General features: G+C 41.1%; 1 protein-coding gene across 2 annotated transcripts; it reads left to right on the top strand.

The window, feature by feature from the left end:
• Positions 1 to 1,983: 1,983 nt before the first annotated feature.
• urb2 (URB2 ribosome biogenesis homolog) lies at positions 1,984 to 25,421 on the top strand. 2 transcript variants are annotated; one of them, XM_030726472.1, is made up of 12 exons: positions 1,984 to 2,053; positions 3,213 to 3,368; positions 3,466 to 3,642; positions 3,868 to 4,994; positions 5,105 to 5,243; positions 6,013 to 8,482; positions 9,114 to 9,274; positions 9,496 to 9,606; positions 11,442 to 11,684; positions 15,724 to 15,820; positions 19,567 to 19,700; positions 22,852 to 25,421. In XM_030726472.1, exons 2-12 carry the CDS (start codon positions 3,243 to 3,245, stop codon positions 23,047 to 23,049), a joined length of 4,983 nt encoding a protein of 1,660 aa, XP_030582332.1. In that variant the 5' UTR covers positions 1,984 to 2,053; positions 3,213 to 3,242; the 3' UTR covers positions 23,050 to 25,421. The 2 variants fall into 2 exon arrangements, with proteins under 2 accessions (XP_030582332.1, XP_030582333.1); XM_030726473.1 differs by having other exon boundaries at positions 2,003 to 2,067.

Consider the following 25,421-nt stretch of genomic DNA (forward strand, 5'->3'; position numbering starts at 1 on the left):
ATCCATCCTCTTTCGCTTATCTAGTTCGGGGTCGCGGGGGGGATGGAGCCTACCCAGCTGCCATCTGGCAAGAGGTAGGACACACCCTGTACAGGTCTTTTGATGATATTATGTACTGCAGATGATGAGATATTCAAAGTCACAATTTTATGTTCAGTAAATTATTCTGAAACTGTTCCACAATTTGTAGATGCAGGTTTTTTTTTTGTTGTTGTTTTTATCAGACTGGTGAACCTCTGCCCATCTTTACTTCTACTGACCTCTTGCCAATTAACCTAATTAGCTGCAAAATGTTCCGCCGGCTGTTTCTTTCCAGTACCACTTACTTTTCCAGCCTTTTGTTGCCCCCATCCCACATATTTGGAGATGTGTGAGTGTCAGCTAATATTTGTCATGAAATAGTAAAATGTCTCAATTTAAACATTTCATATCTTTTCTGTACTCTATTGTGAATAGTGGTCTTGACTTGGTCCACTGTTCCCTGAATTCTGTAGAACGTCTACTCTTTGTGCTGCCATTTTTTTTTAATTCTTAATACTATTAGTGCTTTTACTTCCAATTTGCAAAGTGCTACCTCCACCTCCTCTTGTTTAAGTGCCTCCTTAGCCAAAGTAGCTGCCCATTTCCTATAATACCCACATGTGCCAGTATCCAGCTCCATAATCAAGATTAGATCTCATTAATGCTATAAATAATTTTTTTAAAGCTACCTTTTGTGCTCTCCATTGAGTTCCCACCATCATTATATTTTAAATATTTATATATAGTTTTCCTGGACTTTATTTATATGCTGCACCTGAGTAAATAAAAGTGCATTCCCCCAAATTTAAATGACTCCACCCTTTCTATTGTTTTCCCCATACAAATGAATAAAACAGTCCTCCTGTGTGATTTCTAATAAAGGACATCATTTTTATCTTCTCCAGCAAGAACTGAAATCCCCACTTAGCTGCCCACATCTGGATCTGCCAAACTATTTCCTGTAATTTATTTGCAACATGCAAATAAATGCTCCTTCCTCTCTTCCAGATGGCTGTGTCATCAGCAAAAACAGACTCTCCCAAGTCCTCTGGTACCTGGCAAAACATACCATTAATCATGATTAGGAAGAGCAATGAACTGATTACACCACACTGAGGTATTCCATCGACAGCCACCTCAAGATATAATGCTCTCTCCTGTTTATCCAGAACCGTTACAGATCTTTTGTTTAGAAAATCGCTGATCCAGTTCAACATTTTCTCTTTTATGTTCTTTGTGTTCTTTTGGGTTTAATAATTAATCCTCACTCCACAACATGTCATAAGTTTTTTCAACATCCCCAAACACTGTCCCCACTATTTGTTTACTTCCCTGAGCTTTGCTTATTTCTGAGCTGCTTTATTAAGGCACAACATACTTGTTTTTTTCCCAGGGGAAGTCATTTTTGAGCCTTTAAGCACTGCTTTACACATTAAAACTAAGCCTTTCTCCAACAGTTACCTGATTTAACAGTTCAGTGTGATTTATTTTAGTTCTTTCTTTCTCTGGTTTAGTTTTTCCCCCTCTGTATCTTAAAAAAAAAAACAAAAAAAAAAAAACTTTAGCAAATATTTCTACTTTCTTCCCATCTATAATTGCTATCCTTTATAAGTGAAAGGACCCCAAACAAAATCTGATTAAAATTGTACAAAGACCAAGTTAATGTTTTTGTTTAGTTCATACAAACACCTGTGTTGCCTGAAAACAGAGACATCATGCAGTCCAACGCTTTCTGCATCCTTCATTCTGTGTGAGTGTGAATGTGAATGTCAGGTTGATTGCAGGCTGTTAGGTGCTCAGATAGAGAAGAAATATGTCATATAAAATACAAGTCTGTTTTTTTAGTTAGCTAATGGGCTGTAATAACAATAAATCCCTGCTTTAAATGTAACTTTAATGCAATTTCTACCATTAGAGAAGGAATATCCAATGTTTTACATCGACTCTCGATTGCTTCTGTCTGGCCCGGCAGGGTGAAAGTTGAAAGGTCTTTCAAATCTGAAAACAGGAGACACGTGCAGGTTCAAAAGAAGTAAGTTTAAAGAGGTAAATTTGTAAAAGTGTGTGTCGCTGATCATAATCAAGTAAATCAGACGCTCTGTGCGGATCTGTCTGTGTGCAGACGGCGAGCAGCACAGTTTTCGCTCATATTAACGTCAGGATATGCTGCGCAGCTAGTCGTTAGCGTTGAAGCGTGTTTGTGTGTGTCTCTATGTGTGTGTGTCACACCGACGTGACTTCTACTTGTTCATCAATTTTAAAGTTCTTATAAGCGAGATCTTTATTTTATTTTTTAAGCGAAAGTAAACTGACAGATGGGCAAAGAAACTCCGAACATACTCTACAGTACAAAACGGAAGAATACGTAAAAACGACCGATTCTAGATAATGAGGAGTAAATTACGAAGAGGTTAATAATGTTAAATGTAGTAAATACGAGGTAATCATTACTGGAGAGCCTTCTGAAGCTGCGTTCAAACACCGCAAATCTTTCTGAGCCTCTGTTTGTGGGTATGTATTAAAAAGTGAGAAATCAGAGGGACCTGAAGAAACCTAAAAACGCTGAAATGCTCTAGCATACATCACAAATTCCGAGATACAATAGGTGAAAAAATAATATTTAAGTTTAAGTTTTAAAAGCTCTGAAATCAAAATGATGTGGTTGACTGTGCCAAATTTGGTATAAATCTTAATTTGCTTTATAAAAAAATAACTGCCATTTTTGTCAAATGATGCCTCAGAAACAAACTGTTAGGTCCAGAGTAATTAGTTTGTGTTTTCACAGCTATTTGAAGGATACTAATAAGTCAAGACTTTTAAGGAATAGTCTTTACTTTATTTAAAGACAAGGCTCAGAGTCTTCCAGGAGAACGAAAGTATTACTTTATAACTGATGGACAAGTCAAAGACTTATATAGCATCTATTTATAACAATAAAATAAAGTAGCTTACAATTATTGTTGTGTGACATAAGACTCAGATCAGGATGGAGTGCTTTTAATTGCTGTCTGTTGAAAAAAGTGTAAAACCTATCTCTTTCTGGTAACTTGTCTGTGTGTTATCAGATCTCATCCAGATAGTTTTATCAGTACTTATGATTATCAGAACTATTCAGGTTTCCTCATCTCACTTTTCTTTCTGTTGCACCTCCTCTGTCTAACCGCTCACTCCTTGTCTTCCTTACTTTCAAGACCTTTGCATCAGCAGCACCAGCTGCAGAGATGGCTGCCATCTACTCAGGTATCCACCTGAAACTAAAGAGCCCACAGACTCCGTGGGAGGACAAACTGAAGCTAGCACGTTTTGCCTGGATCTCCTCACAGTGCCTACTGCCCAACAAAGAACAGGTAGCAGTGGATGCTTATGAATGGTTATAGCATGGTAATGATACTTTTTTTGTTGCCTGTATTAAGAAGCAGCTGCCCTATGTGTGTCTGTGTGTAGGTACTGTTGGACTGGTGCACCCATGCCCTGTCACTTTACTACAATAAAAAGGTGGAGTTTTCCCAGGATTTCTTGGAAAGTCTGTGGTGCTACCTTGATGATATGCTTCACAGCCGGAAGCTCCAGTCTTTTCTCAAGCAGGGAAAGACCATCACTCTCAAGCTCAACATGCCGCAGGTACTTGAGCAGTTAAATCAGAAATTAAGTTTGTGATTTAACCGCACATATGATCTCCTCTCCCTCTCTCGTATCATTGGAAGATAGTAAAATCATGTGTTGAGCAGTTCTGGGTACAGTTGTTGCATTAATTAATAAGGACACAAATATGCTAAAAGCTCCCAGAATGTCAGTTTACACTGAGAAGTGGACGTTTTACTCACAGCTTTTTCTGTTTGCCTCTAGCTGCTTGACCAACTGCAGAAGTGTGCACATGTCGGCTTCAAGTCATCAGGGTGTGCGTCCTACATACTGAGTGTGTTTCAGTGCATTTTCTCTTCTCCTGCACTCTCTTCTGTTTTTACAACTAAGTATGAACTTATGGTTGATCTCCTGGCCAAAGTCTGCTTGCTGGCCTGCTGTGAGCTACAGAAGCCATTGTCCATTGAGCACCTAAAGAAGGACTCTGCCTCATATCACGATGAACCAGTGACTGAGAGTCTTCAAACTGAACCTGCTACAAATATGAAAACTTCCAAGACGGACTCCCTGACTGGCAGTCCACTGGATCAGCCACAGTCAGAAGCTAATAAATCCTTCTCCAAGCTGAAGGAAAACCTCCGTTCAGCTAACTTATTTGAGGTGTTGCTTCAGGTGCTGTCATCTTATTTGTCAGTGCAGCGACACCAAGCCAACCCTAGCAGAGTCTCTACTATGGTCACCAACCACCTGATCCAACCGTTAGCCCTGCTCCGATACCTGCTGACCTCTGGAGAATTTGCAGCGTGTCTCACTCACCTGCGTCTCCGTCAACAGCTGTGTAGAGACATCCGCATGAAGATAGACTCCCTCCTTCAGTTAGCTCTCTTCCCCTCTGAGCACCTGAACTCATACAAGGAGGAGCTTCTTCCACCTAAAGAGGACTCTGGGAAACGTGGCTCTGGAGGGACAAAAGTGCCTTTCAAGCCTGTCAGTGCTGTACTTTCCAAGCTGAGTGACCAGGGTTACTGTGAGCCATCACTACATTACGCTGTGAAGTCCAGTGCTTTGTCTCTGCTGTTTAAGTTTTTCCTTGAAAAATACAGCAAAGGGAGGGTAGAAGATGAGGAGGAGCAGAGGATGCTGTGTTTCTACTTTCTAACCAGATTGGTCCCAACTTTAGATCTTCACTTTGACGGACAGCAGTCACATCCAGCTTCCGTCCGCTCCCCAGAGAACTGGAACCTGGCTGTGCTGGCCATGGAGTCCCTGCTAAGCCAGGCGCTGTCAGCTGGTATTTATAATGTGGCTGCAGACAGGATACGGCACAAAGACGTCCAGCTCAACTATTACAGAGCAGTGGCACAAATGCTCTTCAACGAGGCCCAGCCAAGGTAATGAATAACTCCTTTATAAAATTTTGTAAAAGTTTTTTTTCTTCCATTCAGAATAATAATTTTTTTTTGCATCATACTCTGAAAAACTTTCATGTCTTGACTTTCAGTATACCGTCATGGTACCGCTGTTTAAAGGTGCTTTTGAGTCTCAATCATCTGATTCTTGAACCAGACCTGGACCAGCTTTTATCTTCGGCCTGGATTAATGCTGAATGCATGGAAGCACGAGTGCAACGGGCCAGACAGGTCTTCATTCATTCACTCAATATAACTTTTTTTTATTTCACAAATTAACTGCAGTAAAAAAAAAAATTTTTTAAATCAACAAATCGATGTTTTTAAGTACAAATCCAATTCCATTAAAGTTGGGATAAAATGTAAATAAAAACAGAATGCAATATTTATAAATCTCATAAACCCATATTTTCTTCACAACAGAACATAGAAAATGTATCAAATGTTTAAACTGAGAACATGTACAACTTTTAAGAAAAAAGGAAAAAAAAAAAAGCTAATTTTGAATTTGACAGCAACATGTCTTAAAATAGTTGGGAGAGACCCATATTTACTGCTGTATAGCATCCCATCTTCTTTAACAGCAGTCCATAAAATGCCTGGGACATGAGGAGATCAACAGTCCTGGGTCTTCTTTGTCATATTTTTTGTTTCATGGTGCTCCAAATGTTTTCAGTTGGTGAAAGGTCTGGAATTGCAGTCAGGAAAGTTCAGCACGCAGACTCTTCTACTACGAAGCCACAGTGTTGTAATAGATGCAATATGCGGTTTAGGATTGTCTTGCTGAAATATGCGAGGATGGCCTTGGTCTCAGTTTAAACATTTGATATGTTTTCTATGTTTTATTGTGAATAAAATATGAGATGTGCAAATCATTGCGTTCTGTTTTAATTTATATTTTACACAGTGTCCCAACTTTTTCAGAAGTGGTTTTGTAAATTAAAATATATGAATATTCAGAGGATGATGTTTTGATGAAACAACATTTATGTCCCAACAGCTCATGGTGTGCAGTCTCCTCCAGACCTACACTAAGCTCCGCCAACTCCCTCGTCTCTTCTCTGAGCTCCTGTCGGTGATCTGCCAACCAGCTCTAGATGACCTTCGACCTCCTCTTCTGTCTGAAAGCATCACCACCTCTCTCAGGACTTGTCTTCTGGACACACCCCCATCCCAAGGTCTAGAGATCTGTTTGTTAATGATGGAGGCCATCAGGAAATACATACTACCTGACCTGGTGAAGGAGAAAACAGAGGAAGAAAAAATGGAGACTGACGGAGAACATGAGGACCAAGAGCGAAAAGATGCATCTCTGAAACTCTTCACCCTCAGTCAGCTGCTTCATGCTGTTTTATTCAATCTGAAGACTCTAGACAATGCCTCTCCTGCTCCCTTAGTGAGGCAGAGTCAGGACCTAATCAAGGGGTTTCAGGACTTGGTAAAGGAGTTGCTACACGTGGTTTCAACAGAGAAGAAGAATACAAATACAAGTTCAGTTCAGAAGACCCCAAGGAAAGGTAGAAAGAATCTGGACCCCAAAGAGAAACCTTCAGAGTCTAAAACAGGAGCTCTGTGGGAGCAGAAGACCCTGGAGGCAGCTCTTCTGCTCAGGTACACCTGGGTGGAGGTGGACACACTCTTCCACATCCACTGCAGCAAATACACATCACGTGACTCAGCAGCTGTAAGCGAGACTGAAAACGAAGCTACTTCGAGTTCTCCGGTCCTCTCCCGCATAGAGTGTCTTTTATCAGGCAACATCTTACCTGCAGGTCACAGTCCATCCCCCTCCTGCAGCCCAATGAGCTGTGTGCTGCTCAAACTCCTCACTTTACAGCAGTTGAAGAAGGTTTTGTTGGACAATGCCTTGATGGGTGAATCCAGCACTGCAGCACTTTTAACAAAGTCAGCCCAGTTTATTTTAGCTAAATCTGAGCTTGAGGTGAGTCTGGATGGAGAACAGGGGTGGGATGGCCAGATAGGCAGTGTGAATGCCAGCTCCTACTTTGCCACACACTGGTATCTCGTTATGTCCAATTTACCTTTGATTCTTCGCCACCTGAACAGAGATGACGCGCGCTGCATAGCTAACGTACTTATCAGTTCATCGCTGAACACACAGACAGATAGATCTGAAGATCAGCCGCCCAGCTGTCTGACTGTCTCCCTCGTATCGTCACAGCTTCTCCAAAGCCCAATATTTGCTGAGTTGCCTTCACTGTTTTCTGCCACAGTTTGGTCCCTCACACAAAGGATTATCTGTGTGCTCAGGGCAGCACATGCACCCAAGGTTTGTTCTACATTTCTGACATTTCAGGAAAGAGAAGCAGTCTCTTCACAGAGAGATGCCAGTCAGCCTCTGCCCACGCTGGTGAAGAAAGAGACTATAGTTGAGGATATTCTGACTTCTTCTAAAACTGGAGAGACTTTTGTACTCCTGACTGAAACAGAAACCAGGGAGCTGGTAAACTTACTCCAAATCTTAGCAACCCTAAATCCAGATGGGATGAGCTCTGATGATCTCTCCTCTGTGTTCCTCCTGCTTTTCTTCATGCTCACTTCCACCTCCAGTAAGCCAGACCAGATAGCAGAATCTGGAGGTGATGCTCGGTTCCTAGGAAAGCTCCTCAGGATTCTGGCTCATCTCCTGGAGAGTAGGAATTTCCAAAGTGTTCTGAAGCTCATGCATGGTGGTACTCTCTTGCAGGCCACTTTGTCCTCTCTCCTCTGGCATAGCAACAGTCCAAGACTTCAGGCCACATCCAGCACTGATTGGCTGGATTTTATCAAAGCAGTGCAGGACTTCATACAGACCTTGGTCGGAGTGATAATTATCAGAAACAGCCACATTCATCTCAACCTGGACCAGTTTGCTTCCTATCTTACCAGTGAGGAAATGACAAGTAGACAAAATGCTGAATCCAGTTCAGGACCTTCCTTGTCATCGGTTCATCTTCTGCTGGCATCAGTGACTTCTTTTTCCCAAGTAATGACCTCCAACTTGGGAAAAAGCAAGCCACTGAATCAGACTTTAACCCAAATACTTACAAAAATAACTGGTGTACTGGGACCAGCTGTCAAATCTATCCTGAAGCCCCAAAATGTCAGTGAGGCAGTCAAGCAGCCCGCCAGCGTCCTCGGTCAAGCCTTTCTTGTAGAAGTTGTGACAGTCATGCTGCAGTCTGAACTGTCCTCACTGTCAGTGGAGGCTGAGAACAAGCAGAATAGCACCAAACTCACCCATATGAGCCTTTATCAGGGCTTCTGCCAGCAGATCCTCAAAGAAATAAGCTCTGCCCCCAGGCCCATGGACTTCCTGGTTTCCTGTCTCTGTTTCCTGTCCTTTTTTTACCAAGCAGTGCAGCTGACAGAGGAAAAAGAGGAGGAAGAAGGAGAAATGAAGAAGGGAAGAAAGGAGTTGGATGACCTGTACATTCAGATTGTGCAGAATGTGCACAGGCTGCTAACAGGTAATATAGACCTAAATTAAAAATAAACATCTCATTCACTTGTGCAATCAGTCAGTGTTGTCCTTTCAGTAATTATCTCTGCACATATTGACATATTGGAATGCAACTAAGGGAGTATTTGATGCCATCTGTTAAAGAAAATGAGCTTTTCTTTGTCTCACATATGGCAGTCAGATTTATCCCAACTAGTCAAATGCAAAGATACATTTGTTGAGCTCTTTTGCAGAAGACTCTTGGACTCCACTAGAGTAGCTTTACATGATGCTCAGTGTAACATCTAATACTGGGGCCTTTGTGCAGCCACCCCTTTGAAAAAAGCCAATTTATCATTTCAGGCAAATTTCTTCTGATTGGCTGCTCCTCGCAAACAGAATTAAGAAGATTTAATTAAGAATATCCAGTCTGATTGACATGATACAGAGAAAGCCTCAAAGATCCATTTTTTAAGACATGAAAAAAAAGTCTCCCTTACTCCTTTGTCAATTTTAGTGCCAGTCCTTAAATGTTAGTATCAGTCCAATAACGCAGACGTATTGAAAACACATTTCTGGTTGAATTTATAGATATTGGGAGCACATTGTTTGCATCCACCCTGTCATTATTTTTTGCTGAACTCTCACTTTGATTTCAGCTCCTTGGCTGTCTTCCACTGATCTTAGTAAGCTGGAGCCAGCTGTGCAGGAGCTGTTATGCCACTTGGCGGAGAAAAGTACAAGAAGTCAGTTTAACCTACTGCTGCTGATGATCAGAGACGGACTCGGCACTGACAAGCTGAGGGCAGGAAACTGCAGGGTGAGGCTGAGACTAAATTTGATGATTTCCACACTTTTGTTATTTCACATTTAACGATCTTAGTTTTTTCTGTGCTGTTATTACAGTATTTTAAATGAGAAGCTTTCTTCCTGTCCATGATAGGTGGGAAGTTGTGCTTTTTGGTACTTTTTCCACAGTGAATCATTGTCGCTGTGATGATAACTGTTTTCTAACTCTTCTGCCTGCTTGCTGTTCTCCAGGAGGTGCTATCTGCAGTAATCATCATTAAGCTGCTGTCCTGTTGTCAGTTGCCTGAGACTTGCTTCAGAGCTCTGTGGCTCATTGCACCACAGATTATATCTGCTATGGTGGTAAGAAAACCAAACACTCACACTCAAACACATACAGAGTTTAATGCAGGTGAAAAGGGAGCATACGTCAGTGAGAATACACACACACACACATGCATCTTACTTATGCACATGCACACTTGAATATATACATAAAAGGGGCCCCTTTTTATGAACGTTAAAGATAGTAAGAGAGACTGTAGTCAACAAGATATACTTGAAGCTCTGGAACGATTATTAACTGTTGCCTGCAGCTGCCTTTTTCTCTGGATTGCGAGTGTCTACTGACTGTTCTGCCTCTGGCGTTGTTTGACGGAGTTGTCAGTTGCCTGGCAGCTGTGCTTCTCAAATGGTTTCCATGTATGTCTCTTGAGGCATGCAAGTCAAGTGCTGCCTGGGTCTCTTGTTCCCCCCCCCATCTCCACCTGCAGAAATGCTATGGTGGAGGCAGTAAGCCAGCAGGGATGACAGTTGCAATTACAAGCTGGGATTTGTGGTCAAAAACACACACTATTCTGGTCCTCTGGCTGTGCCAGATGACTTGCTGTCCCTCCCGGATCCAGCCTCTTTCCTTTCTTTCTTTGTTACTAATTTGAGTTATTTTTAAAGTTCAGTGGTATGCCCTTGTAAATATGTACTTTTTTGTAAGCTTGCTAGCATGCTTCTTGAACTTTGTTCCAAATTATTTATGATTTTTGGCATAATTGAGCAGGCCTACTTTCAGTCAATCCAGTATTTAAAAAAAAATTGGTATTGTCATTTGTGGCATCTGTGGCTCAGGAGGTAGAACAGGTCATTTGCCAATCAGAAGGTTGGTGGTACCATCTTCAGGGCCTTCAGTCTCCATGCTGAAGTGCCCTTGGCAAAGGAAGTGAATGTGAGTGTGTGTATGGTAGTTAGAAAGCGCTTAAAAGTAATAGAATAAAGTGCTGTGTAATTGTGTGTGAATGTGAGCTTGTAAAAAAGTAGAAAAGTGCTATAAAAATACTGCTCAATTTAACATTCAGTTTTTGGAAAATATTTCTCCTTCTTCTTTAACTAATTACCAGAGCCCACCAGTGACCACGTGCCTGTATGCGTGCACTGAGTCGTGGCTCATTTCTACAGTTATGTATTCACATGTGTTATAAGCATATGATCAAATCTTACTGCGTGAATAGTTCATGAATAATCTGTCTCTCCAGCCTCATCTCCAGCTCTACCTGTCTCCAAGGTGAACTGTTTTTGGTGTGAGCTGACACCCTGAGTCAGTCAGCAAATCTAAACTGCAAATATTTTATGTCCTCACTAAAAAGGGAAAAAAGTGGCAGAGCGACTTCTGGTGCGTTCTTCCATTTTCTCCTCTTATCTCCTAAAATGTGTCCTCATCACTCCTAATAGTTTTTCACCTTAAGGGTTCTCCTGAGGTGTTTGGGATGCTTTGTAAATAGCTTTGATCTTTGCCAGGATTTAGTCCGGACTTTCAGGGGAAATTCTTTGAAAACACCTAAAGACTTGGAATTGAATTTCTTGGAGCTACTCTGAGCTGAGTACTTGGAAGCTTTTTGAATATGGACCCTGTTGTCTCACTGTCACTAACTTGGTTTACTGGGAACTTCAAATACATAGAACAGAGATCTATTTGATGAATACATAGATCTGTTCTGGGAAGTCATGTCTGCTGTGAAAAGGGCTTTTGTTGTCAGTTTTTTTTTAGTTACGTATTGAATTTGGTGTTAATGGCATCCGGAAAGCTTTAATGAAGATGAGCCGTGAAGAAAATATACTTTAATGGATTTGTAACTGCTTACTCTCATAGTTTTTATGCTTTCATCTCTCTCTAACGTTTACTGTGTCATTGTTTTTCTGTGTTACAGTTCTTAGTGAGATCAGCCAGTCAGGACGTCTCACTGACCCTTTCCTTTACCATTCCCATGATAACGTCAATGACAACACTGCTGCGACAGGGGGAGGGTAACATCACCAGCTCTCATCATGTGTCTTTGGTCTTTGGAGCGCTCCAGTCGGTCCCCCTCGACCACATCACCCCAGCAGTCTATCAGTCAGCGTTTTTGGCGGTTCATGAGACGCTGTTTGCCATCATCCAGTGTCATCCTCAGGTATGAAGAGACTGATGAACGAAGTAGTTCAGGGGTGTCAAACATGCAGCCTGAGGGGCAGAACTGGCCTGCCAGAGGGTCCAGTCTGGCACACACATATGGGGCTGCTGATTAGCTCCAAAATAATTGACGTGTGAAGGTGTTATGCTTTTACATAGCCACCACAAATTGTAATGCACATGGCAGTAGCTGAGGAAATGTGAAAAAAACTGTATTATTTAAATTGTGCTTACTTACAGTATCTGTACAACTGTAGCAAGAACTTGGTTTGCATTGATGGCAGTAAGTCAGATCTGTTCCCGGTGAGGTCAGACTCTGCCAGGGCTGCCCTTTGTCTAACCTAAACCTGTTCATGACTTTTATGGATAGAATTTCTAGATGAAGGCAGTGGGTTTCTGCTGTGGTGGCCTCAGGCTCACAGAGGCACTAATCATGGCAGCATAGAAACAAGCTCTAAGGACAAGATTGATAGAGGCTGGGGTCTACCACACCAGGCAAGACCCCAGGTGCAGGCTGTGCAGAGATGACCCTGAGACAATCGAGCACATAACAACAGTTTGGAAGATGCTAGCAGCTAGGACATACATGGAACGTCATAACCAAGCGGCTGGCATAGAATATAGGAACATCTGTGCCTAGTATGGCCTGGAAGTCCTGAGGTCAAAATGGGAAACGCCCCCAAGGTGGTTGAGAATGACCAAGCTAAGATCCTGTGGGACTTCCAGATGCAGACAGACAAACTTGTGATGGCTAACCAACCGGACATAGTAGTGGTGGGCAAGCAGAGGAACAAAGCCGTAGTGATAGATGCAGCGTTACCAGGTGATGCCAACATCAAGAAGAAAGAACATGAGAAGCTCAATAAATACCAAGGGCTGAGAGAAGAGCCAGAGAGAATGTGGAAGGTGAAGGTAACAGTGGTTCCTGTGATAGTCGGAGCATTCGGGGCAGTGACCCCCAAACTGGAAGAGTGGCTCCAGCAGATTCCAGGAACGACATCTGAGATCTCTTTCCAGAAGATCGCAGTCCTTGGAACAGCTATGATACTGCACAGGACCCTCAAGTCCCCTGGCCTGTGGACGAGGACCTGAGCTTGGAGGAGGACAAAGATCACCCGCAGGACGAGTGGGGAATTTTTGTGTGTGTGTGCGTGTGTGTGCAAAAGGGAACAAAAGGGAGCAGTTCATTTCACGATAATGTACTGCAGAAACACGGGACATGTTTCAGCCATAATTCAGTAGAAGGAGAAGTGGGTGCAAGCTGCAGCATGACTCCAAATACAAAATGACCTTCTTGATGTGAGGCGACACTCTGCTGCTGAAAATTTTATGAGTTTATCTACTTTGGTCCAGACAACAAGATCAAAATGTCACACAGCTCTGATATCAAATAATACTTTATTTCAAGGTTTAGATATTTTATCCCAAATTATTTTAAGGTGTGAGATGAGACTCACCTGCAGTTCTTACTTTGAGCCAACAGCAAAGGATATGTGGACTTATTTTTTCATTATTTTGCCTCTTGGGCAGCATAAAGGTTGCCATATCTTCCTGGTGAGGGTTATCGTGGCTGTATGTGCGTTATTCAGGGCCAAAAATCTCCCAATCCCACTGTGTGTGTGTGTGTGTGTGTGTGTGTGTGTGTGTGTGTGTGTGTCTGTGTGTGTCTGTGTGTGTTAAATTTGGCCATTGAATTGCTAGAGACTTGAATGAGTGCAGTGAGACTTGAATGAGTGCAGTGGGCAGGTGCTCACCTTGCAACCGGAGGGTTGCGTGTTCGAGTCCCAGTCTGAGCGCACATTGCCTAAGTGTGAATGTGGTTGTGTGTGTGGTGGTCGGAGGGGCCGTAGGCGCAAATTGGCAGCCACACCTCTGTCAGACTGCCCCAGGGCAGCTGTGGCTACATTAGTAGTTTACCACCACCAGGTATGATTGAGGTGTGAATGAATCGTGCATGAAATTGTAAAGCATCTTTGGGTGTCTAGAAAAGCGCTATATAAGACTAATGCATTATTATTTATTATTAGTGTTGAGTTGAGGCTGTATGGATTATCAGTTTTATGTCTGAAAGATGTTTGTTTTCCTCCTCACTAAACCTCTTTCAAACTTTAATATTACAGCCAAGTTTAATCCTTAAATAGGTCTTTGAACATGGATTGAAAAAAAATGAGAGAACCAAAAAAAGTTTACACATTCAGTGATCCAAAACTGTTTTTTTTTTTTTTTTTACAAAGAAAGCTGGAGTCGTTTTTAATTTAATTAAATTTATTTTTGCCTTTGGTTTCTTGGTTTCTTACATCGTTTTTGGACGAGCTGTTCTCAAAAAAGTTGCAACCCACAATCTGCCCATTCTGCGCAGCCACATTTTTAACAGGGACAATCACACACATTCAGAGAGTGTATCATTACAGCTGTCTTCTTTTCCAAACTGTGAGACACAATTACGGTACATCTGTAAACTGTAGTTACAAAGAGATACGACAAAACTGTGTCTAGAAATAAAAAGCAAGTGTTTTTGGTACATTTACATTATTATAGAAACCCCAGCAGTCTGTTTGTTCTGTTTATAATTTCCTACAGTACAAAGTATATTTATACAGTTGAAGAAAATAAAAGAACTTCTGAGTATTTTTTTGCAAGCTATGCCTGCACGCTTCCCCTCACTTATGAAACCAAGCCTAGATACTTGTGTAATGAAGGTCACTGAAGATCAAGACTGCTGGTTTGAGTCCTCAATTTGAAGAAAATGCGGTATGTGCCGCTGCTGAGGCCACAGGATGCCTCGAAGGAATGCCGCTTTCAAACAAAGGATATTGCAGCTCACCAGCTGCATGGAAAACCTCATGGTGTCTACTTTACTGCCTTTATTATGAAGTGTGCACATTGCACCCTGAGGACAACAAAAACAACTTTATTTTTCTTAAAGAAATGGGACCATCTACATCCCAGCCCACGCACTCCATTTGTTGTGCTGGTGTTAATGTGGTAATTTTTCAGATTCTCTCTAAAATGTTGACTGTTTATTGTTCAGAAACAGCAACGACGCGGGTCTGAAATGGGTCAGCTGTGTTAAATAAAGGCGGCCACAAACAAGCAAAGTGATATCAGATGTTTGCGAGGACAAAAGATGATCGTGAGAGGTGGAGAGAGGGGAGGTACAACTGAGAGGAAAACTGAGGCATTGAAGGAACGCAGAGTGCATTTATTGAGAGAGAGAGAGAGAGAGAGAGAGAGAGGGGATAAAGAGATAAGCAGAAATAGCCAGAGATGGAGAATGTGATGCATGAGGGAAGTTTCAGGACAAAATGGAAAAGAGGGGTGTGAGCTGGAGAGGTGTGATGGAGGAGGCTCAGCGAGGAGAGGCAGGGGAGCTGGCACGCCGGGTGGGTTGGCATGGAGCGGGTTTAAGCTGATGGAAACCTTTGCTGAGCTCCAACCAGAGCTGGTGACATCATCCCTTTCTCATTTATATTCTCCCCGTCTCTCCTTCCCTCCCTCAGTCTCCCCAAGGAGAGCGAGGTACAGACAGAAATGCAAACGTAGCTCTCGCGGGAATCCAACTTTTACCTCAGTCATTTTTGTGAGCTCTAAGTTTATGGCTGCGCTGTTATGAGTTGAGCAGTGAAAGTGATGTAACAGATGGCTCTGTCAGGACTGCTTAGTCTGGTTTTTTTCAAAAAAAACCTTTTTGGATTCAGTTCTCTGCTCAGTTTAGCAGATCCTAAAATGTATAACATTAATCCTCCTTAAAACATTTTACCACACTATATGACAATAAGTCATCAATTAAGCAGGATTCATGTTAATGTCTGCTGTATTAGAGATGTGAATATACACTAATATACTCCAAAGTCAGTCCCAAATCATCAAGAATCAACGTCTTCATGAATTTAAGAGTCTACAAACACTTTTCTGCCAGCATCTGTTACTATTCAGCAATCTCAGTTGAGCAGTTTTTTAAAGTCTAACAGTGTTTTAGTAGGCAGAAGTATGAACTATATATATTTGAGTGACTGTTTACTTCTTGTCTGTGTTTCCAGGTGATGTTAAATGCAGCGCCCTCCTTCTTAAATGTCTTCTATCGTCTAGTGGCATCTATTGTGCAGGAGGGTCGGCAAAGGGGAGATGGTGACACAGGTAACATTAATATCATGCATTAATGTGGCCAAACCAGCTAAGTCAGGGTGTCAGGAATGCACAGTGTAAAACTGTAGGTTAAAAACATAACAGGAAACTTTTAACATGTCTTCAAGGCCTAATAGAATGGGCTCCTTCACTATGATGAAAGAGAGCAGTCAGTGATTTACTTGCTTATACTCTTCAATACAGATGTGGTTTGTGTTTTGTTGCCATCCTCCCAACAGCTAATAACACAGCACATTACTGAAGAATAATAAATTGCATTGTGCAAACTGGAGTTGACAGGAACTTTGTGTCGTGCCCACGCACATTTCAACACTTCTGGCAGTAGCCTCCCAGAAGTAGAGAAGGTTAGAGGCTCATTTTTCATTTTAAATCCACTGTAAATTTTAGGCATCTGTTTGCAGAAACCTTTTAGTCTCTCTCTTGCTTAGTCACCAAAGGAACTATTCTTTACACTGCTAAGGGTGCTGTATGAGCATGTTGTGGTGTTACCTTTAAATTCTCAGCTCTTTTTTTTTTTTTTCTTTCTTATGCTGCATTCACGCTACCTGTGCTACAAAATATCTGACCATGGCCAGCTATACTACAAACTGAATCATCTCAGATTTTTTTTTTTTTTTAATCTAGTGCTCATCGATATCGTCCCTAGACTTGTGTGTCCCTACAGAAATGGAAATATATGATTGACCGATGCTTCACTGCGTAATTAAAGAAATGGAAAAAGGCTGAATACTGACTGCATATAAAAATTTGACATATCTTGGGATGTACTGTCCAACTGCTTGCAAAACAATATTTCTACCTTGGCTGCGTTTATCTGCTGATATGTATTAATCAAAAATTTTAAGGGAACACTTGATCATTTAGGAAGCATAAACCATTGTCAATCTGTTTTACCTGTCTTGGCGTAAATAAAAGTGGCAGCACTGGAGAGGTGACAACAATACAACCCCTCAAAAAGGAGTGGTTTTGCAGGTGGTGGCCACAGGCCATTGCACCCTCCTTGTCCCTAATGACTGATTTCTTTTTAGTTCCACATTTTGCTAGTGTCTTTGTCACTGCTAATAGCATGAGACAGTACCTGGAGCCCATTTGGGTTGCACAGGTAGTCCAGCTTCTCCAGCATGGCACATTCACTCATGTTGTCACAAAAAAGGTTTTCTCCGTTTCCCAGCACAGTCTTAAGAGTGTCAGGGTGATAAGAGGAGATGGGCTATTACACTGGAACACCTGCACTGGCAGTGAAAGAGCATCAACCCAGCAGCAGGACTGGTATCTTCTCTTTTGTGCAAGGTGGAACAGAGGAGCACTGCCAGAGCTCTACAAAATGACCTCCACTGGGCTGCTCATGTCCATGTTTTTGACCAAGCTGTCAGAAACTAATTCCAAGTGTTCCCTTAATGTTTTTAGCAGTTTACATAGAACTGAACAGAATAGAAAGGCACATAGATTGGCTTCTATTCACCCTGTTGTCGGCTTTATGGAGCCCTAGACTTAGCTTCTGTGTCAGAAAAGTGAAGGTAGTTTGGAAGTGCTTTCTTTCTAATGGCCAGCAGGGGGCAAAACTTCTGCTTGCCAAATGAAGTCTGATTACGGTATATACAGTCATAGCCGAAAATGTTGGCACCCCTGAAAATTTTCCAGAAAATTAAGTATTTCTCCCATAAGATTGTTGCAATCACATGTTTTGTTATGCACATGTTCATTTCCTTTGTGTGTATTGGAAAAACACAAAAAGAGGGGAAAAAAAACCCCAAAATCCATATAATTTCATGCTAAACTCCAAAAATGGGCCAGACAGAATTGTTGGCACCTTTTCAAAATTGTGGTTAAAAAACTTTGTTTCAAGCATTTGATGCTCGTTTAAACTCACCTGTGGCAAGTAACAGGTGCAGGCAATATAAAAATCACACCTGAAACCAGATAAAAAGGAGAGAAGTTGACTCAATCTTTGCATTGTGTGTCTGTGCCACACTAAACATGGAGAAAGAGGAGAAGAGAACTGTTTGAGGACTTGAGAACCAAAATTGTGAGAAAAATATCAACAATCTCAAAGTTACAAGTCCATCTCCAGAAATCTTGATATTCCTTTGTCCACGATGCGCAATATAATCAAGAAGTTTACAGCTCACGGCACTGTAGCTAATCTCCCTGGACGTGGACGGAAGAGAAAAATTGATGAAAGGTTGCAACACAGGATAGTCTGGATGGTGGATAAGCAGCCCCAATCAAGTTCTAAAGAAATTCAAGCTATCCTGCAGGCTCAGGGTGCATCAGTGTCAGCGTGAACTATCCGACATTTGAATGAAAGGAAACGCTATGTCAGGAGACCCAGGAGGACCCCACTGCTGACACAGAGACATAAAAAGCTAGACTGCAGTTTGCCAAAATGTACATGAGTAAGTCAAAATCCTTCTGGGACAATGTCTTGTGGACAGATGAGACCAAGGTAGAGCTTTTTGGTAAAGCATGTCATTCTACTGTTTACTGAAACCAGAACGAGGCCTACAAAGAAAAGTACACAGTACCTACAGCCAAATATGGTGGAGGTTCAAAGATGTTTTGGGGTTGTTTTGCTGCCTCTGGCACTGGATTCCTTGACTGTGTACAAGGCATCATGAAATCTAAAGATTACCAAAGGATTTTGGTCGCAATGTAGGGCCCAGTGTCAGAAAACTTGGTTTTTGTCCTAGGTCATGGGTCTTCCAGCAGGACAATGACCCTAAACATACTTCAAAAAGCACAAAGAAATGGATGAAAACAAAGTGTTGGAGAGTTCTGAAGTGGCCAGCAATGAGTCTGGATCTAAATCCCATTGAACACCTGTGGAGAGATCTTAAAATTGCTGTTGGGAGAAGGCACCCTTCAAATATAAGAGTTTGCAAAAGAAGAGTGGTCTAAAATTCCAGTTGAGAGGTGTAAGAAGCTTGTTGATAGTTACAGAAGTGGTTGATATCAGTTATTTTTTCCAAAGGGTGTGCAACCAAATATTAAGTTGTGGGTGCCAGTAATTTTGTCCGGCCCATTTTTTTTTTTTTTTTTTTTTTTTTTTTTTTTTTTTGGAGTTTTGCGTAGAATTATATGAATTTTGGCTTTTTTTTCCTGTTTTTTGTGTTCTTCCAATACACATAAAGGAAATAAACATATGCATAACAAAAGATGTGTAACTGCAATAATTTTCTGGGAGAAATACTTAATTTTCTGTAAAAATTTCAGGGGTGCCAACATTTTTGGCCATAACTGTAGAAGTCTATGGGAAAATGGCCCTTTTGCTACCGAATGCAATGTGATGCGAATTTTGTAAAGCTCCAGTTAGTCAAAAATGGAGGATAAAGTGAAGTTTGTTCCACACTCCTCACATCTGATTTTAAGACACCAAGGTGGCAACACTCAAAATCTCGAGGATTCACAACTTAACTTACCAATGCCTGTGCCCATCATTTATATACAGTTTATAGATTGAAGACAACTTTGATTTGTGTCAAGTGTCAGTTTGTAGTGTCATATCTCCAGGTTTCATTGAAAATGTCTTGCAGTCAGTCGCTTTTTCACCAGTTGTGTGAATGCAGTATTACACTCTAGTTTATCCATTGCTGATTAGCTTTGTTTGGGTACAATAAAATAAGAATCTTTGTTTAAAAGCTTATCTGGAAAGCCAGATTCAGTGTCTAAATACACAATCTTCATTTTCCCCATATGAATATCTGAATGACATGAACACCATTCTGTGTTTCCTGAAGGTCCAGACAGTGATGTGTACTTACAGTGTTCCAGACTGATCGAGAGGATGTACTCTCACATCGCTACAACCGCTGAGAACTTCACCGCACTCTCAGCCTTCATGGTGGCTCAGTACGTCACAGAGCTGCAGAAGGTACACACACAGACACACACACACTCACTCATGTTATGAATGTTCTCTGTGTCTTGACTTGCTAATATTTGCACTGGAAAAATTATTCTTTCTGATGGTTTTTACAATTTGGTGACAGAGCAATGAAATACCCACACACACACACACACGCACAATTGCACACAGTCATAGTATTAAAGAAAGCCAAGACAGTTCCTCATCTGAACCCATCTGTCATCCCCTGTGATTTTCTACAGCTGTGACTGAGACACACACACACACACACACACACACACACACACACACACACACACACACACACGCACACACACAGATGTATGGAAGAGGCAGCAGGATCTCAGATGATCCTTTGATCCAACCCAGTTTGTCTGGTAACTGTTGAGCTGAGCGATGGAGACGCTGACGCTCAGAAGCAGTGATGGGAAGCATTTCCATTGGCCAAACTGTAGATGTTCACAAATCTCAGTGAACAGGTCCAGGATTACCGTAACTCCAAGTGCTGGAGTGAAGCTCCCTCAGTACAGTGAGTCACGTCTGGCTCCTGAGAGCGGCTCCTCTCTGCTGCCAGACTGTATTTAACATGACGCCAGCCTGACTCAGCAGTTTCCAGCAGTCACACACTGGGAGGAAGAAAATGAACAAAACCAATCCAGACTGTCAGACCAACAGACAGACAGAAATAGTGTGGAAGCCATTTTTGGGATTCTTTGTACTATGTAAATTGACCTAAAACTAAACAGTGGAACAGTGTAAAGAGATGGTCCTCTTTGTAAGTCAGATTGTAATTTAGCTGTCTCAGAGCTGCTCCTGATGACTCTTAGGAACAAACGTCCTGTGCAGCAGCCAGGTGTTACGAGACAAGAGTGGAGCTGCAGATAGAAAAGCAACATTTTCTTTTTAGTTTTGAACATATTGAACTTGCTTTTGCATTTTTTTAAAAAATTGCCATTAAGTGGTTAGAATCACAAATGGAACAAAGATGAATGTAGCCACCATTACGTCATCCACTGGTTTGGAGCAAAGCATTTTGAAGCAGTACCTGTAGTATTTTGTCTGCTGCTGTGTTGTTTCTTTTGGAGACAGAAGTTACCGTTTAAAGGGTGGAGAAGCACCAACTACTTGGATCGTCCGTACCATACAATGAGCTGTAATATTAATGTTAATATTAATATGAATTAATCATAAAAATTGGGACCATGAAGAAAAATTGAATATCATCTTACATTAAATAAGAAGCTAGCAACTGAGATCATAAACTGACCAGGATATTGTAGGTTATAACTGTAATATAAGGTCATTTTCTCAGAGACTTCTTTTTCAGTTGGACTGCAGCCAGAGGAGTCACCCTCTGGAGCATGCAAGTTTAAGGCACTTTAACATTGATGTTAGCTTTTGGAATTGGAGGCCACGTCTATCTTTTATATGCAGTCCACGGAACTGACACTGCAGAACTAGAAATGTTTTAATTTTTTTTTACCCTAAGTAAAACTCAGCCACTGACTAATGGAGATTTTGGATTTGAGGACATTTGTCAGATACACAGTTTTCACTGGGAACACAAAAAGTTTATACAAGTTTTTGACACATGCATTGGGACTGTTGTATTGTTGTAAACGAACCCTTATATGTACAGTTAGTACTATACTTCTTTTAAATAAATCCTAATTGTAATAATCTTTAATTTTAGTTCAAATCATGTCAGGATTACATTTGCATTCCAAAAGGTGCAGCAGGAAACCAGAATGGTACTATGGCAGCACTTTCATTGTTGAAGGAGTGTCACTGTGGTTAAACTATGCAAATGTTACAGGATGTAATCCTTCAGATAGAGTAGATGCCAAATAGTGCTGAAGAGCACATTTAAAAAAAGCAGAAATACACAGGTGTTTTCCATAGCTTTGGTTATCATCATGTTAAATGTTCTGCCTCTTCTTTGTGGGTAGCTTAGTTTTCTGCAAACAAAGCAGTTACGAAGTGCTTCTAACTGCTTTGTCTGCAGAAATCCCCCTGATTGGTTGTTTCCTTCATGTGTGAAGCCTATCATTATGTGAGCAGGGTTTTAGCTAATCATGAAACCGGTACAGTCAGCAGCACAGAGCAACTATCACCTCCTCGGTTTTTGTCAGAGATCTGTGGACTGTGGTCACTGCAAATAGCATCAAGTCATGGTGCGTAACACCTGTATACCTGTGGGGGTGTATGGAGATGAATAACTAGATGATATTGAATATCCACTTGGCTTGTTCTGCAGTCTCTGCTGAGCACAATCATTGTTGTTTGACTGTTTACGTGTTATTGGAGTAAGAAAGCTACACCCATTGTAGTGTTGGTTATCTTGCTGTCTGAACACACTGCTCTGCTTTTATCACTCAGGTGTGTGTGTGGGTGTGGGTGTGTACGACCTCCCCATTTTCAGAGAACTAGACAATCCTCTACAACAGTGTGAGGCCACGTAGTGTATTGAATTTCAGATGTGAACTACAGCGTGGGTTTAAAATAATACTTTCCACGCTTTTAATTCATCTTGCAGCAACACTGACACAAAGAGTTGGTTACTGCTTTAAAATCTACTCAGATGAGGTGTCAAATTGCAAAGCAGAATGATTCCTGTAGACTGAAAGTGGGAACAGTAACAATTATGTTGTGATGCTTATTGATCCTATTTGAGAAACTCTTTTTGTGGTGCCTCTGGGAGTTTCCTTTTTAAATATTTCCTGGGTTTCTAGGGGATTAATTGATCTTCAGTTTTATCTTTTTGTAGTCCTGCTCTGAGCATTTGCAGTAATGTACTTTTGGCCAGTATAGATGACGATGTCTGTCCTTTGATGCCTCTCTAATTGAAACTTACGGCTGAACTAAATGAGTATTTAACTATTCTGACGCATAATTTATGGCTTGAAAAGTTTGCCTCAGGTCAATGCATATAACTGCATAACGGTATCATATTTCCATGCAAATTTGATCTTGTTAAACTGGAAAACAGTGGAGCTGGGATGTGTGTAGATGGAAGGGATCATCGCTAAGTGTTTTGCTGGAACAAAGATGTAATTTATGAAATGGACAAACATTGTCTGACCTCTGATTGATTTAAATTTCTCTTATCTCCTGTTGTGTCTGTTGTCTTCTCCTCTTTCATAATTGACCTCTCCAGGTTACTCTGCGACCAGATGTGAAGCTGCATCTAACTGAGGGCATATACCTGATACTGGATCTGTGCAAGGAGCAGGATATCAGGTTTCTCAAGGCGGGACTGCCAATGGGAGTCAGTGAGGTCTTCAATGAGCTGTACGGCAGCTACATCCACTACCACAAAGCACAGAGGCAAGGAGAGGACAAATACACTGTTTAACTGCCAGAACTGCCTTTGGGTTAGGGTCAATTTTAATAAACAGAAGTTGGTTTGCTGGTTTCGGTTTGAGGAAGAAAATCAGTTGTGGATACCAGAAGATGTCACTGCAAGAGCACAATGTCGATTTGTTCTTGATGCTCAGACACAGTTTGTTGTATATAAGGCAATGGATTTTGTACCTAAGACAATAAATATTCAATTTATATGATTTTGTTAAATATTGTGAGGAGTCCTGTCTTCATGAGGCCATAACCACTCATTACAACAACTGAAAGGTATGCAGAAGAGCGTCTCTGAACCACAGCATGTCAAACCTTGAAGCATGGACAGGCTATAGCAGCGCAAGATCCCACTGGGTGTCACTCCTGTTAGCTAAGAACCAAAAACTGAGGTGACAGTTCACACTGGCTAACCAGTTTTGGGCAATAGAAAATTGGAAAAATGTTGCCTGGTCTTATTAGTCTTTATTTCTGCTGCAACATTCGCATGATGATCAGAATTATATGAAAGCATGGCTCCATCCTGCGAAATATTAACAGTTCAGGCTGCTGGTGGTGTAATGGTGTAGGGAATATATTCATGGCACATGGGCACATGTTAGTTCACTCGGTACCAATTGAGGATTATTTAAACACCACAGCCAACCTGAGTGTTGTTGCTGGCTATGTCCAGCCATTTATAACCACAGTGTACCCATGTTCTGATGGCTGCTTCCAGCAGGATGTACCATGTCACAAAGCTCACATCATCTCAAACTGCTTTCTTGGTTTACTTGCCTGTGAAATATATGTAAACATTGTTAAATGGTATACCAGGCTGAATGATGAGCCACAACTCGAAAAGGCATCCCTGTACCCCAAAGAGTTGATGACTCAGTTTATGACTTTGCACAGTGAGATTCAGTTCCTTCCTTTTTGGATGAAGGTTTATACTCCCGAAGTATAAAACAACAAGATATAAAGATATATTTGTTCCATCAGGCACATGAACAATGATATACAAAAAAACTTTATTTTTTTCAGTAGATCAGCACCTTGAGTGTGTTGGTACTATGATGCATTATCCCCTCCAAAGCTGGTTCTATGTACCGTCACCTTAAATGTGAACATTTAAACAGCTCAAACTGACAGTGTTAAAAGGATGTCTGTAAAGTAGTTGCTTGAAAATGGCCTGAGGGTTGTAACCAGACCTGCAGGTATTGCAAACACAGTTGCAGTTCGTATAAATATCTGTTTACTGCACATAAAGCTCGGTGCAGGCAGATCACTTTGGTTACACCCTGAATCCTAAAGACACAAGCGCATGTGTGACGTGAGGAGCAGAAGCTTTAAAAGACTCACTTGTCAAATATTTCTTTTCAGTTTCAATGGGAGTTAGGCAAATGTAGAAGACAGTCACAAAACAACAAGAATATATGCATTTTAAGTGTGTTTTTTTTTCATAAATAAATTAAATATGTTTCCTCAATCTTCCCACTTTGGCATTTTTATGAGCGAGTCTGACAAGTTGCTGCAATTTTAAACCTTTGCATTATTGCCAGTAATTGCATTTCTGAATCATTAATCAACATATAACGCAACATTCAAATCATGGCACACCATTTTTTCTGCCATTTTAATTAAAAAACATTTCTGCAGGTCATCTCATGGTGTTTTGTACCTATTATGTCACCTTAAGTTACCAACACTGAAAAATAAAAATCATACTGCTGGCTGTGGCTTACATGGTAAAGCGTATTGCTTTTAATCACAAGGTCTGCAGATCTGCAGGCCTCTGTAACAGTGACTTTGTGCTTCTGAAATTAATCCTGTTCCCCGTAAGAAATAAATAAATCTTGATTTTCTGCTTTTTCTAAGAAAAAACTTGTGGAAGCTAAATTTTTGCCTGTAACTGATTATGGTGATACACTGTATATGCATGCTACCTCTTCAGTTCTAAAGAGTCTTTTTTCAGTGTACCATTCATCTTTATATTTTATTACAAATGCAGAGTTGGTGGGTTGGCCATCACTGACCATTCGACAAAAACAGCACTGGTATATTTTCCTCTATAAAGCCATTTTATGTATCTTCTCTGTCTTGGTGTCAATAGTTACCAGTTATGACCTTCTGAATGGTTGCTTTTTGGTGTACCTAGAGTTTGGACAGATCTGGGGAAAACAGCATTTTCTTTCTATGCACCTTGGATATTGACTAATTTACAGAAAGACCTAAATTTAAACATGTCTCTATCTATCATTGAATTTAAATGCATAACAAGGAATTCAGTGGAGGAGACTTGCAAATGTTTCTTTTGAGAAGCCACTTAATGTTTTATGTTATGGGTATTTTATATTGTATATTGTAATTGTAATATTGTAATATTTTGAGTTG

This window comes from Archocentrus centrarchus, chromosome 3 (assembly GCF_007364275.1).
Source record: "Archocentrus centrarchus isolate MPI-CPG fArcCen1 chromosome 3, fArcCen1, whole genome shotgun sequence".
NCBI lineage: Eukaryota > Metazoa > Chordata > Actinopteri > Cichliformes > Cichlidae > Archocentrus > Archocentrus centrarchus.

Excerpts from the sequence above, each read along its gene's own strand:
- urb2 (XM_030726472.1), top strand. The coding sequence starts at position 3,243 with ATGGCTGCCATCTACTCAGGTATCCACCTGAAACTAAAGAGCCCACAG. Across the intron at positions 3,643-3,867 it reads TCAAGCTCAACATGCCGCAG|CTGCTTGACCAACTGCAGAA; the intron begins GTACTTGAGCAG and ends GTTTGCCTCTAG. Across the intron at positions 9,607-11,441 it reads AGATTATATCTGCTATGGTG|TTCTTAGTGAGATCAGCCAG; the intron begins GTAAGAAAACCA and ends TCTGTGTTACAG.